Source organism: Cibotium barometz, chromosome 4, assembly GCF_041138505.1.
Source record: "Cibotium barometz isolate CiBa-2024 chromosome 4, ASM4113850v1, whole genome shotgun sequence".
Classification (NCBI taxonomy): Eukaryota; Viridiplantae; Streptophyta; class Polypodiopsida; order Cyatheales; family Cibotiaceae; genus Cibotium; species Cibotium barometz.
The window spans coordinates 23,875,582-23,891,580 of NC_141049.1; the positions used below are offsets into that span (position 1 = coordinate 23,875,582).

At 43.3% G+C, this 15,999-nt stretch overlaps 1 protein-coding gene across 3 annotated transcripts in view; it reads right to left on the minus strand.

Moving 5' to 3' along the window:
* Positions 1–12,255, minus strand: part of LOC147639061 (putative phospholipase A2 homolog 1) — a 37,349-nt gene extending 25,094 nt beyond the window's left edge. For 2 of the 3 annotated variants that reach the window (XM_086786932.1, XM_086786924.1), the window contains exons 1-2: positions 12,103–12,254; positions 11,984–12,023 (exon numbers count right to left, since the gene is read on the minus strand). In XM_086786932.1, the coding sequence (XP_086643058.1) occupies positions 11,984–12,023; positions 12,103–12,195 (133 nt within the window). In that variant the 5' untranslated portion in view covers positions 12,196–12,254. Of the gene's footprint in view, positions 1–11,983; positions 12,024–12,102 lie in introns of all 3 variants that reach the window. The other variant, XM_086786939.1, reaches the window with a different exon arrangement.
* Positions 12,256–15,999: the final 3,744 nt, after the last annotated feature.

Here is a 15,999-nt window from a genome sequence, read left to right on the forward strand (position 1 = left end):
TGCCTTTAGTTTCTCGTGGTCAGTAACAGACTTCTTCTCAGAAGGCTTCTCCGATGAAGCCTTCCCTTTGCCCGTGTTACGGCCTTTCAACCGTTGGCCAGTTAAGGCCTCCGAGCCTCCACCCTGAGGAGGGTTCGTGAATCGTTCCTCCTGGTCAAGGACTGTCAAATCCCCATAGGATCTCCTCATAGAACCCTCTTGGTACGAGACTTGAAACCTGCAAACAAACCAAACAAACAAGGAGGGGGTGCAGGCCTGACTCACCTCCCAACCATGACAGCTGTGGGCAAGCCCACAGACTTGGCTGTCCCCACCGAGCCACGAGCTGCTAACTAGATGGACGTACCGACCAATCTCTACCTCGTGACGTCCCATACCGCCACGAAGCTACCCTCGCGGACCTCGAGACTGTTGTCGGCCTCGGCTGCATAAAGCAGGTGCACGTCTGCACTAGATCCAAGCTCCTGACCATAGAGCTCTCACAAATCACGCGAGACTCTCTATGACTAATGACTACCCTTGGCCACCCTTTTATAGGCTCTTGGCCGGTCATCGGGCGTCTACACTTGGACGCCCGCCCGTCCATACTTAGGTACCTGCTCGTTAATCTATCCCTGCCTAGCTCCAAGCTTCCCCAAACCTCGAAGCTAGTCTTGTGTTCGTGTGCACGCACACGATAGATACACACTGTGCACATGACAAGGACCATGGGCACAAGCTCCTCCCACGTGATGGTGCTAAGCCTGCCACCACTGGTAATCAAAGACGAGTAAAATGCTGAGTATTGAGAGGGCAAATGCGACAGCAACGTTATGGCCATGTCCTCTGACAATATCTCCTTCCCAGCCTGAAGAACTTCCTGCTGAAGAGCCTGCAGCTTGTTAATATGCTCCCGCATTGTCAATGACCTTGCAAGGCTCATAACCCGCATCTATACTTCCAAGGAAATCCTCTTCATGGGCGATACCCTATTGTAAAGAGAGGCCAAATGCTGCCATATACCTCTGGCCAGTGTCATATGCTTTACATGATTGATTACCTGCGGTGTGCAGTTGAGGAAGATAAACGAACGGACCCTGGCGTTGACACAATCCCACATCTGTGCCTATGCCTGTGCCTCCCAGTCCTTTCGGATCAACGGTAACTCCCCTTCCTATACTTCCGGCCGTGGAACCCCAACAACGACGAATTCAACGAGGTCGTAAGACTCCAGAACAAATTCCATCATAACCTTCCATATGCCGTAGTTGTTCCCATCCAACTGACGGTCCACCGGGAACATGGGGAGTGTAGGGATCTTCACATGCCTCTCGGCCATCTCTAACAGATCTGCCATTGCGGGGATGTACTCTGAAAAAGGGTGGGTGGGTGGGAACAAAGAAGAACTTACACCTCCAAGTAGCTGTCCAGCAAATTAGCCCGCCGTCCTCTTGCTTCTCCTCTTCCCAAACAATCTCGTACAGTCCACCAATTAGCAACACAACAGTCCCCCTCTTGCTCACATAAATCCCGAGAACTATGAAGAGCCTATGGCTCTGATACCATGTCAGAATACGCAGCGGAGATGATGAACAGATCTGGGAACACAAGAGCAAACGCAATGCAGAAAACAATAGCACAAGAGAGAGAGATAGAGGCGTGTAACTCTGCTCTATATACACAAAGAAGATCCCGGAATGATACAATATGTGGCAAGGGCTGTGGGGCTATTTTATATGGCCCCCATACAGCAGTCGGCCTGCTGTAGGACAGTCGACAGGACCACAAACTCCACGACTAGCCATCATCACCAGTCCGCCAGCAAAAGGGTGTCGGCCAGCTCATCTGGGAGGTCGTGGACCTGAAGCAACAAAACCAACCATCACCAACATGTCCAAATGCAGTCGGCCAACTTCAGGTGTCCTCCTTCCACCACGGGGCTGCCACCCAAGCCACAAAAAAATAGGGAAAAATGGGAAAAAAATACGGGGAGTGAGGAAAAATGAGAGAACACCTACAAGAGTGGGCACACCCACAACAAAGGCCCTGGTGTCAACATAAAGACAGGAGATGACTTCTAACACATTGATGGTATTAGTTAAGTGCTCTAAAAATGTGTATTTTGTCTTCCGATTTGTAGACCTCCTGTAGGGAGCGGTTACATTGGTATCAAAACCGGTCGTCTCTCTTCCTCAAGAGAAGACACAGTGTTTTGAGATCGGAAGCAAGTACGGACACCTGACTCAATGGACAGCCAAGGCAATCCTTTGGAGGTGCCGGATTCTAGAGGTCAATCAAGTGCTTCAGGTGATTCTGAAGCATTGCTTGGTAAGCACAAGCCTCTTGACAAGGAGACCTAGCATCTCAACGGTTGAGGTCTTTTATACACAAGGAAGAGGTATCAGTCACTTCTCGCCATGCATCTACTCCTCATGGGACAGGAGGCAACAAGTATGTGCATGTTGGAGCTAGTGGGCGACATGATGGCCTTGTGCATGGAGAGAGTGGTCGGCATGCAAGCCGAAAGACTTTGCCCATTGAGTTGTCTCATGGTGAGACATTGCATCATTTGGGAAGGTCACATGCATCTAGGCCACAGATTCATAATGCACATGCCACCGTGCCTCTTGAAACATCTTTGCTTGCCCATGAAGCCCATGCAGAGAGGGCTGCCCCGTTGGATAGGGGGAAGAGAAAAAGAGAAGAACATGTACCACATCCCAAGAAGCTCAAGGAGTTCAAGGCAGGGGACAAGTCCGTGAAATTTGATGCCTTTCATGGAGAGTATGATGCCTCTAAGGTGTTGGCTTTTGTGGCACAGTTTGACATTGCTTTTAGTTATGAGGACTTCACTGAGAAGTCCAAAATTCATCATGCAAGCATGTTTTTGAAGGGGACAGCTGCCCATTGGTGGATCATTGAAAAGACCACCAAAGATCCCATTTGCACTTGGAAAGAGTTTAAGGACAGATTTTATGCCCAATTCTTGCCTCCTAATGCGGAGCAAACTCTCACCCAAAAGTGGGATAGACTTGGGCAAAAAGATAATGAACGTGTGCAACAGTAAGTCAATAAGTTTTGGAAAGTGTTGCGTGAGGTAACTCCCTTTATGCAACTCTCCAAAGATGAAAGGAAGAGGAAGTTTCGCTCCAGATTGCAACCAGCTTATCGTTCGGGCATTGAATTGCACCCGAAACACACTGTTCAACAGCTCATAGCATCTGCTCTTGCTACGGAGCAATTGGTGCTTAAAATTAAGCAAGATCAAGGAGGTTCCAAAGGCAAAGAGAGGGCTGTCCCAAACCCCATCCAAAGACACTGCATCAAAGAAGAACAAGTTTGGCTTGATCCCCGAGCAAAGGAAGCAATATGCCAAAGAGGAGAAATGCTTTTCTTGTGGAAGTAAAGAGCACATGTTTAGGCAATGCCCTCCCTGCAAGCCAAAGCATGAAGACAAGCCACCAAAGGCAAATGTGCATGCCATACCCGATGTGCAGGGTACCACCAAGCATGATGGCAAAGAGAGAGTGGTATGCAAAGCTTGGGGACAAATCAAGGATCAGCCTGCCTTATTCATGTTTGATGATTATGCAACAGATAATTTCATCTCTACACAGATGGCAGCCGCCTTGGGCATAGAGATTAGGGACATGGGACCCCAAATTGAAGCAGAGGCTACTTTTGTTGGCAAAGAGGTGTAGGTCACGCCTCTTATTGGAAAGTTGCACATTCACATACAGGGATATTTGGATCATGAGCATTTCTTGATTGCCCCACTCAATGGATGTGATGTCAGAGTCACATAGGGACGGGGGACGGGGACACATTGCCTCTAAGAAGAGGAACCGCCTTGAAGTGCAAAGGGCAAGTGATTTGGTTTTTGTGAGCGCTAACTTGCGCATGCTATGTGCGACAGCAACAGGGAAGGCGGATCCCTTCACCAAATGGGAGATGACACTGCACGATCCTGCAGCTCAGGAGCATCTTGAGGAGGTAGAGGAGGAGCTATAGCCTGAGGGGGAGGAGGAGGCTTCAAATGGCATCGACGACTTCGACTTCCAAGCCTCCCGCCAGGCTAGCACTTCAGGAGCTTGAGGCTTGACTCTTGAGCCTTGAGCCATCTCACCTTTTTTGTGCCCACTGCCAATGGCCATGATCTATTGTGATCTATCTAGTATCCCTATTTTGTACCCACTCTTTTTTGTAACCCTCACTGCCCATGAGGCATGTACTTATCTCTTTGTATCTATCAGACTATCAATCACATAATCAGTGTGCCATCGATGTTTTATTAGCGCATTTTGCTCAAAATGACTTGTTTTTTTGTCTATTCGGTGTAAAATTTTGTTCAAAGTGTGTCTCTATATATATGTCATGCATACAACTCCTAAATTGCTTTTAAAAAAGAGGTTTTTTTTTGTCGTTCCCGACCCCGTCCCCGGGATGGCACTTCCCCGTCCCCGTCACGCTCCAAAGTTGCTCCAAGCAACTAGAGCCCTGGCTAAGGATGCGAATAGCCAAGCGCTGCAACTCCGGCCCATCTGATCCGTAATCCTCCCACCAAAGAGGAGACCCAATCTTGAGGCGGTCAAGCTGTGCATCTAAACATCCAAAAGATCCCTGCCGCGTTCTGTACTGAGATAGCTGGTCTCTGATCTTCCGCCTGATGGTAGGGTCAGGCTCTCTGATTTGGGTTCCTCTCCACCTCCATTCGCGTCGGTTGCTCTCGTGCTCTCACCACATCATGAGGATCAACGGCAACATGTCGCCCTCTCTTTGCCGCCTCGGCCGCCTCATAAACCTTGAGCTTCTCAAGAAGCTCCGCTCGCTTCTCAGGAGTAACGCGTGCGCAAAATTGCACTTGATGACCGGCCTCGTGCAAAAAGTGAGCTCGCACTTTGTTGGCGCCGCCACTTCTCTTGTAGAAACAAAGCTTGCAATTCCATGCCCTTGAACCACCGCCCACTCCACGACTAGCGTAGTGGACCTCACCCCACCATGACCATGTGTGCACCGCCGGCCTCCTTTGTGAAGAGCCCGCAACGGAAGATGTGGCGGCGGCGCCTTCACCTTGAGATGCCATGAATGATGATAGTGTGAGAGAGAGGGAAGAAGGGTGCAATAGAGAGTTGCAAGTATTGCTTGACTCTTGAGGCTTGCAAGTCTCAAGAGGTATGGATCATGGAACTTGGAGAGAGAGAGAGAGAGAGAGAGAGAGAGAGAGATGGCTTGGAGAGAGAGAGAGAGAGAGAGATGGCTTGGAAGTTGGCACAACTTGGAACTTTGAAGTTTGGATTTGGAAGCTTGAGGCTTGAGAAATGAGTGTGGGTGCAATAGAGAGAGTGCCTTTTTTTATAGCTGGAAATCTGCCCGTTTCTGCCCGTTTCTGGCCGTTGGAGACGTCCCCTCACCGCGTCCCCTGCCCATCCCGCGTTTCGAGAACGCGTCCCCGTGTTGCACGGCGTCCCTTGCGCGTCCCACCCGTCCCCGGCCGTCCCCGTCTCCGGCGTCCCCGCGTCCCGCGTCCCTACGGCCCGTCCCCGCGTCCCCGTGTGACTCTGTGTGATGTATTACTTGGCAAGCCTTGGCATCATCGGCTTGAGCCTCGCAAAGAGTATAAAACCAATAGGATCACATTTATGCATAGAGGCCGCATGCATGTTATTGATGCGAGCAAGGAAGGGGATTCCATCCCAGTTGTATCTCACATCCAGATTAATAAGGCAATGAAAAAGAGTCTTTCCGCGCACCTGGTTTTTGTTCGTGAAAAAATTGAACAAAGTAATGTGAATATGGATGTATTGACTCAAGATAGACTGAATTTTCTTAATGCATATAAGGATTGTTTTGCCGATGCATTGCCAGGAGAACTACCACCTAAGAGGCCTCAGGACTTGTGCCAAGTAGTTCCCCACCTAGCAAACCCGCATATCGTGTGAGTGCATCAAGTGCGTAGCTTTCTGGGGTTGTGTTTATACTATAGGCGATTCATGAGGCATTTTGCCAAGATTGCTTCGCCATTGCATGATCTTACAAAGAAGAAAGACACCTTCAAATGGACCTCGCATGAGCAAGATGCCTTTTTGCAACTCAAAAATGCTATCATTTGTGGACCCGTGTTGATTGTTCCCAATTTGCAAAAGCCATTCACGGTGGAATTGTATAGGGACTGTCTTAAATCAAGAGGATCATGCAGTTGCTTATGAGAGCCACCAATTGCATGATGCCCAGATCCATTTGGACATTTATGAAAAAGAGCTCTTGGCTGTAATTCATGCCTTAAAGATATGGAAGTGTTATCTTCTTGGGATTGAATTTGTAGTCAAGACTACCCTCAGCTTTTGCAGGCATATCTTGAGGCTTTTCAGATGAGGACAACTATTTAGAAGCCTGAGGAGATGTCACCATTTGGTCCATCTTCATTTTTGGAGCCACTTCTATGAGACTGTCACTCCATAGAGCGGCCAGATTTGTGCCATGTTCACATGGGGCTAGGCTGCTGTCCCATGTGAAAGGGCCAGTCTTTTGGTGTCACATGGATGGGAGCCACACTCGTGCCACCCATGTGTGACTAGTACTGCGTCACATGGACGAGAACCAGTTTCATGCCACCTGTGTGTGACCTGCTTTGTGCTGTATGGACGGGAGCCTGTTGGTGCCACCCGTATACGGCCAAGATGGCGTCTTACTTATGGGATTGTCACTCCATAGGAAGACCAAGACATATATTCATATTTCTGTCGCGCCGGTTTTGTGCCCGACGGGAACTTTTTGTACAAGTTTCATGAAAGGGAGATTTCGTCCATTACATGTGCACATGCATTTATGACTGCATGCATAAACTTGTTTTCGCATAATTTGTTTGCGTGTGTTTGCCTGTTTTGCCATGCCAGTACACTGGACAGGGGCGCCCCCAGTGTACCGTGGGAGTGCAGCTTGCTGACACATTGGTGTGGCGTGTGAATAGGTGGTAAGTATTACCATTTTGGTCCTTTTTAAAATGTAAAATCCATAAGCTATGGTTAACTTTAATATTTATAAGCTCATGTATTCACTCACATTTGAAAGAGAGACTGGACCCTGCTATACCAGATTGTACTTAATGTACCAAGACATGTCCTTGTTGTACCAAGTGCCTCATGTTTCTTATTTGTGTAAACTTAAAATTTGCTAAATTAAGTTCAAAGTTTTCTCTAAGTTTTGTGCAAAGCAGGAACAAAGCAAGTTTATGCTAGCCATGCTCAAAAAGTTTTCCTAGTGTGGTTAGTTTTTCCCTGTGTGGTGGTACTAACCGCACCCTTAGAACTTCTGAGAGCCAGTGAAGGTTAGACACACTAGGGAATCTGGAAACAAAGCTTATCTAGGAGAACCAGGCGGAGTTCCCTCCACGGTGTACCCCTTTGCCTGTGTTAGTGCGGACGTGCCTATTGGTGCACGGCCAGTGAAGGGGGGAGTGTGACTGTGACTTGGGACTTCTTCGACTCTCCAGACTTCATCGACAAGTACCCAATTTGTTTGAGTTGTATTCACTCCATGTGAGGAGAAATCTGGCCTATTGGCCCGTGACATTTGTACATAAAAATACTCCAAGAAATACAAATGTATTGAGGGGGGGACCGATCCTTTCCAGCCCCATGCTGGTGTCAAGTGTTATTAGTCATTTTCAATATTAATGTTGCTAATAATGTCCATTGATGGTATTAGTTAAGTGTTCTAAAAATGTGTATTTTGTCTTCTGATTTATAGGCCTCCTGTAGGGAGCGGTTACACCTTAGGCTTAGTTCTGAGGTAGCCCTATGGGCTGGCTCCTTCTCCACATGAAAATCCTACATGCTCTATAAATGTCCACCGTCCAATTGCAAACCACATACACATACCATCCAACATCATTCCACGGGAGACTCATAGTACGGACTGGTACTGCTTCATGGAATCATGTGCAGAACAATTCACACCTACCTCGGACACGTAGAGTAAAAACCTGGCTAACTCGCTAACTCGTCCTAGACAGGGCTCACATGGGACCAGTTTCCACTCCTAGTCCTCCAATTTCTTGTTCAGATATGTCTACGTGGCATCCAAGTGCGAGATGCACGTGACATCCCCTTCTGCTTAACTTGACGCTTAACTTGACGGAAGCTACATAGCCTCCAAATAGTCCGTCAATAAAGCCGGATAGTCTTTGAAGAATTCTTTATCAAGCCAAACCGCTTCGTGGATCCCTCGGTCCTGAAACTTCGTAAGGAACTGTCTGTCTTCGGCTGGAGCAATGCTTGAAGCAGTGTAAAAGGATCTATTCTGGAACCATCACTTCAGCTTCATCAACTATATCTGGTTCCGCTTCGTCTTTTACTTCTAAAGGGATTGGACCTACATATGGTTTTAGCCAACTGACATGGAACACATCGTGCATAGTCCAACTCGGAGGTAGCTTCAACTTCATTGAAACCTCATTAATCTTTCTTTGGATAGGAGAAGGCCCAAAGCTCTTGAAAAACAACTTTGAGTATCGCTTGCCCACATGTTTCAGTCCTTGCTTCATGATCCAAAGATAAACCCAATCAAGAGGGACATATGTGGGAAGCACTTCATGGATGTATAGTGGCCCCTTTTCTACATGCAAATCCTACATGCTCTATAGATGTCCGGCATCCACTTTTGCAAGCCAAAAACACAGATCATCTGACATCATTCCAAAGGGAGACTCATAGTACAGACTGGTACTGCTTCATGTGCAGGACAATGCACACCTGACCTCGAACATAGAGTGAAACCCTGGCTGACTCGTCTCGGAGTGGGCTCACATGGGACTAGTTTCCACTCCAAGTTATGCACCTTCTTGTTTAGATATGTAAACATCCAAGTGCGGGATGCACATGACACCTTTCTAGGTGATTGCCAATGCCAACAATTTAGCCATAGTAGTTGTCCTCCAGCACAGGAAGGACACCCAGTGGCTTATTATAGCCAGAAATTAAATGACGCAAAAAAGAATTATTCTGTATATAACAAAGAGTTATTGGGGATGATGACAACTCTTAAGCATTGGAAACCTTTCCTTTACGGGAGGGAGTTCACTGTTAAGATAGATCATTGGGCACTTAAATGGTTGCAAACCATGCCTAGTGCCCAATGGAGTGATAGACAAACCAAATGGAGTCAGATCTTTCAACAGTTTCTAGGTATGATTGAATACATTCTTAGCAAAAATAACCCTGATGCCGATGCTCTAAGTCGTAAAGGCAGGGCACCATCTAAAATTTGCAGGAGTCCACTGTGCTCAAAATCCAAAAAAAGATCCCGACAATATGAAGGCTATAGATTGGTCCTTCCGTCAGAACCAGGTCACTATACCATCCATGATGCCTAGTTATTTTACAAGAACCGACAGTGCATACTAAGGGAAAAGCAAAAGGCACTTCTTCATGATGCCCATGACTCTCTCGTCGAAGGTCATCAAGGTATCAACAATACATTGGAGAAGCTGGAGCGATTATTCTATTGGCCCAAAATGAGATGGGATGTCTATCAACATGTCCAAGCATGCCAAATATGGCAGAAGGTGAGGGTTCCTCATACGATTGCTTCAACCTTTACTGGTTCCGGAAGACCCTTTCCAAGACATCAGTATGGACTTTGTTGGACTTCTTGCTGTTGCATTTGGATCTCGGAACACACAGTGCATGACCATTGTGGACTGAATCAGTAAGTTTTGCATGTTGATCCCATGCAAGCAAACAGCCACAACCGAAGACATCACTCACCGGTTCATTCGCCATAAGGCACCCCATCATGGGGGCTGCCTTGCATGTGGATCTAAGGACCCTATGCCACCTTGCCTAGGCATGTCAGCTAGCATAGCTAGCCTAGCTAGCACATTCAGCAGGACAGCAATCATCCAGGCAAGCATGGAGAGCAAAGGCAGCCAGTCGGCAGCCTCTAGAGGCCTCCAACCATCAATCGGCCAGCATGGCTTGCAAACAAGCTACAGTCGGCTAGTATAAAGTTCCCCTTTTGGAGATTGGTCCTAAGTAGTCAGTAGCCCTTTTGGGAAGGCCTATGGCCAAGCATAAATGTAACCTTTTTCTATGTACATAATACCTTATACGTAAAAACCTCTCTCTCTCTCTCTCTCTCTCTTCTTTCATGTGTTTTGCGTTAATGTTCCTACAGGGTGCGTATGGGTTGTGATTAACCCCATCAAGGCTTTGCACTATGCCATGGGTATGTTACATCCTCTACAGATCCCAATCCCAAGAGGTAAATGGAATAGTATTACGAATTTTACCTACAAAATTGACAATGAAGGCAACTGAATTGACACAACAGTTTGTTGAGCAGCTTTTCAGGTTGTATGGATTGCCTTTTGATATAGTTAGTGATAGACACCCAAAGTTTTCTCGATGTCTCTGATAGCTAGTTTTCCAGAGATTGGAGACTACGTTGAGTATGAGTTCCTCTCATCGTCCTCAATCTGATGTGCTAACAAAGAGGGTGAATCGGGTTTTGGAGGAGATGCTTTATGCATACGTCTCCAAGAGACCATCAGATTGGGAGAAGTACATTCCGATGGTCGAGTTTGCCTATAAACAGTGCTAAGCATGTGGCTACTGGTTAGTCTATTTTTGTTGATGTATGGAAACCAGCCTAGATCTCCATGAACAATTGGACTTAAGGATATTCATATGGATGTGGCTAGAGATATGCAAGAAATGCTAGTCAATGCACGAGAGGCTATCAGAAGTGCACAAGATCATGCACGGTTTTATGCTGATAGGGAACATTCACCGAGGGAGTTCACCAAGGAAATGCTAGTTTATTCGACAATGCCCAAGAGTTCAGAGGCATTACATACGGGGAAGGTTGGAAAGTTATTCCCTAGGTATTGTGGATCTTGCACGATCTTGAAAAAGATTGGTGACGTTGCTTATAGACTAGAGTTGCATCCAAATGTTAAAGTTCAACTAGTCTTTCATGTCAGTCGACTAAAACAGATGCTGGGAGCTAAGGATAAACTTATTACCCCTCAGGAACTTGTTGAGGTTGAGGACTTATCCTATGTTCCACATGAACTTGAGAGAATTATAGATTTAAGGGAAAGACAACTTAGGAACAAGTTGATCCTTGAATATAAGATTAAGTGGAAAGATAGGACAGAGGAGGACTCGACTTGGGTGTTGGAAGCTAGTTTGGGTAAGCGCTTTCCTAATTTCATTTAGGAGTAAATGTTTGAAGAGAGGAAGAATATTATATACCTGGACACTAATGTACGGATTAGGGATCTAATCCAACGGGGTTAGGGAGCCCCAAGATTAGGTATTAGCAGGTTGATACTTGGCTAGGGTTCTTGGATTGATAAAACAAGCTTAATGGCCTTCTATACCAAGTTAGCTATTTATAGCATAGTTATCACTATATAAGTGAGAACTTGGGTTATTATGAGATATAGTTGTGTAGATGCAACACTAGAGGTCTAGCTTGGACCAAAAGAGCATATATGCTCATGCCACACACATACCAAGTACGTAGGTTGGCAAGGCCTACGGGCAGGCTTGAGTCGGGCACGGGCCTATGGGGTTGTAGCCTTAGATCAAGGGAGATCGGCGGATACCGATCGCGGTTGGGAGGTGAGCTAGCCTGCTACCTCATGATTTGGTTGGTTTTCAACTGCGTTCAGGGAAGATTTAGGAAAGGACTTCAAAGTTTTGACACCACAACTATGATAAACCTTGTTTTGGTGCCTCCAAAAAGTGTGTTGATTAGCAAATATGCTCACCATTAGAGCATATTCAAAGAGTAATATAAAAGTAAAAGAAAAATAAAATCATTTTTTTCGTTTGAAGAAAAGAATATTGAATACCAAAATTCAAATCGGATGTTACATTTGTTTGCATTTTATGACCATCTTTGATGCATAATAAAATGAGGAAATTTATGTATGTGAATATGTATATAATTCCTTGATTTATTTAATGAAGGAAACAAAGCAAGGCATAAGGCTTACAGTTGCACTGCACTTCTGCGCAGGTGTTACTGCAAGCTGCCTGTAAAAGCAAAAGGGCCACGAGATGGTTAGCGACTGTGTGTGATATTTTTTGTAGAGGCAGAGGAACAAAAGATCACCTGTCGATCGGCGCTTTCCGATTGGGATCCAGAAATCCCTAACAAGAGAACGAGCAGAACGAGACCCCTTGTGGAGAGGATGATGCTGCCCATAGTCGCCACAAAAGAAGAGCTAAAAGAAAAATGTCATGCAAGGCAAACAGCTAAATGGAGGTCAAAGGTAAAATATATATATCAGCCTTTTAGAAAGAATTATTCACAAACTATTCACAGGAAAAATTATTCACTCACCTTTTAGAAAGAGGACAACCATAATAAAACCATATATTTTTTTATTTTTCATAACAAAAATTCCTACGGATTCACATTTAGTAGAAACATAATAAAAATGTCATTTTTTTATATTTCAAGTGATTACAATATCAATTTTTTTTTTTAGAATAAAAGAATATATTCTAGCTTATGGATGTTCTCATCATTGTCACTATCATCACCTTCAATATCAATAGGAATGTCTTTCTCTTTTTCTATTTCTTTACCTGGTCTTTGTGTTTGCTCTTCTTCCATCACCTTCAATATCATCACCTTCAATATCAATAGGAATGTCTTTCTTTTTTCTATTTCTTTACCTGGTCTTTGTGTTTGCTCTTCTTCCATTATTTCAATTGTTTGCTTATTTGTCTTATATAAATTCTCTACTATTTCATCCTCATTAAAGGCATACCTCAAATCGTCAACTTCATTCTCGTTTCTTTTCCATCTATTCATGAACCAATCTAATCTTGGATGTGAAGCATCGAAATTCTGTTTATTAATAAAAATGTCAAAGATATCTTTCATTGTTATGTTGGATGGATATACCATTGTCCTCCATAAAGCATCAACTTTTTGAAGCTCCATTCCTCTTCCTTGATATGGTGTTATCCAATTAGAAGATGGGTAGTACTTTCCTGTCTTGATCATTTTATGAATGGTGGTGCAGAAATTATTGCCTAAAGGATGCTTTAAATAGAACTTCAACATCAATGCTCTATCAAAAATGTTTGTCGGAGTAAGACAAACTTTGTTCTACAAATCATATGCACTATATTGCATGTAAATTTCTATTCCCATTGAAATATCTTCAGCACTAATATTATGTGACACATTTTTAATGAGGCTTATCAAGATCTTTCATACAATAGCCTATCATACCATGAATTGTGTGCATGTTCTTCTGTCTTAATGCTCTACACATTACAATTCCACCAATGAGATTATTCTTATCCCATCCAAGATACTTTTTGATGAGCTTATTAACTGCAATTATTAACTTTGCATGAATTCTAATGACTATTTGATAGTGTAAATGGAAAATTGTGCCTCCTCTTTCCAATGAGCAACTACCAGCAAAGGCATTCTTTAGTGATAAAATCATGAAGATGATTTAGTAATGCTTCATCAATGTCACTACCACCTAATGATATTGTCACACTTAGCTCAAGCACTTTCAAGTTGACATTGGATTGATCTAACATTGCATCTTCATTAGACAACTTCTTAGGTCTACCACGATTTTTCTTAGAAGACCGTATTAGGTAAAGTGGAAAAAATCCCATTCTCACATTGAAAAATTGTATGCATTTAATCTAGAATCTACCTTCTTCAACCTAGTATAAAAAATTTAAAAATGGTTTGCTTTATCAAGTGATGCTAGATCGAACCTAGTAGCTTGATCTTAGAAATAGAAAGGTTTCAAGATTTTTCAGATCCACCACTTGAAGGTATCCTTATATACACAACCACTACAAATTAACATTATTAAGGATAGAAAGAGTCTCCTTGGAGTAGGATGCACTTTGTGAACATTACAATTATGAATTTTCATTTTGATGAAGCTAATTCTACTAAAGAAATAATAAAACTTTTGCATTAACAACCAAAAGATAGCTGGATAAAAGGAGTCCCCTTAAAGTAGGATGCACATTGTGGATGCATAAGAGGAGTCTCCTTAGACTAGGATGCACTCCATCTATGAATTTATTTATTGTGTTAAAAATTGTTCAATGCATTGCAAAGATACACAATTGAACAGTCTGCTCCCAAAGTTGGCCAAATTACAAAGATCCTCTATATTTTGTTATAATAGAGACCATATTCAAAGACCATTTACATTCAATTATAAAATGAAGTAACAAAATGTGCTAGTATCATGGGGGTGTAATTTTGATTTTAAGGGGTTCTAGCTCCACCACATGGTAGAGCTAGAATTTTGAGCTAGCTCTACCATGTGGAGCTACAACACATTGAGGAGGATTTAAAGATTTTAAGATCCACCACTTGGCCATTCTACAGTCCATAAGAAACCAAGATATAACATTTGATTGATCTAGACCCCCAATTACAAACATTGATACAAGAGATTGTATATTGAGAGTCCCCTTAGAGTAGGATGCACTCTCCAATTTTAAAGCTTCATTGTAATGAACAAGATTTTATAAATTGAGGTGGTGAAGGTATTATACTTATATATACAATCGTTGTGCAGATTAACATTATCAAAGATAGAAAGAGTCTCCTTGAGTAGGATGCACTTTGTCAAAATTACGGTTAAAAGATTTCATTTTGATGAAGCTTATTCTACTAAAGAGTCCCCTTAAAGTATGATGCACTTTGTCAATAGATAAAAGGAGACTCCTTAGAGTAGGATGCACTCCATCTATGACTCCATTATAATAAAACATTGTAAATGAAAATGAATTTATTTTTTTATGTTAAAATATGTTCAATGCCTTGCAAAAGGCACACAATTGAACAGCACGCTCGCGAAGATGGCCAGATTACAAAGACCCTTTATATTTTATTATAATAGAGACCATTTACATTCAATTACAAAAGGGAGTAACAAAATGTACTAGTGTCATGGGGGTGTATTGGTTGAATGAGGTATTAAGCTTCTTTTTAAGCATGTTCATTTTGTGTACTCACAAGGTTACACACTTAGATTATTCTCTCAATTATTATCTTGATTATCATCTTCATTGTTGAACACATTGTAGTAGCTATCATCGAGTTTCAATCTATTCTTGTTGTTGTACAAAACATGGAGACCCCAAAAGAAATGAACTTTTTTGAAGAAAACTCGTGTAGTTATTTATCTGAAATGGACAATGCTGCGAGATATTTGCCTTGTTGCTCATATTGAGGTGTCTAGCTAGCATGGCTAGCAGTCCAACGTCAAACACTTTATCTCTTCACTTTACATCTAGCACTTGTCTATTATAGAGCTGAAAAGGATTTCTTGATCCATGACTTATCCATTGTAGATCTTGTTCCACCACTTGGACATTAAAGAGCTAGACTTCAGTGGATGCAAGCTCCACCAAAACGGTAGATATAGACTCAAAATTCTAGTCGTATTTTATGACTTCCAAAGGTTTAGGTCTACCACACATGGATACTAGCTCCACCATGTGGTAAGGCCAAAATTCCATGAAGAGACCATGGCTGCTACCTCCACCACATGGTGGAGCTAGAGCTCAATAAGATACCACATGGTGGAGCTAGCTAGCTCCATGAAATTATACAGCTAGACTTCAATGGATGGTGGATCCACCACATGGTAAATATAGATATAGAATGCTAGCTCTACCACGTGGAGCAAGAACGCATTGAAAGAACCAAGATCTACCATTTGTTCAATCTAGACCCCCAGGTAAAAACATTGATACAAGAGATTGTATATTGAGAGTCCCCTTAGACTAGGATGCACTCTCCAATTTTAAGACTGCATTGTAATGAACAAAGACTAAATAATTTGAAACAAGAATTTATAATTTGACATGGTGAAAGTTTCCTTATATACACAACTACTACAAATTAACATTACTAAAGATAGAAAGAGTCTCCTTGCAGTAGGATGACCTTTGTCAAAATGATAGTTAAAAGTCTTCACCTACTCTTACTAAAAAAAATAAT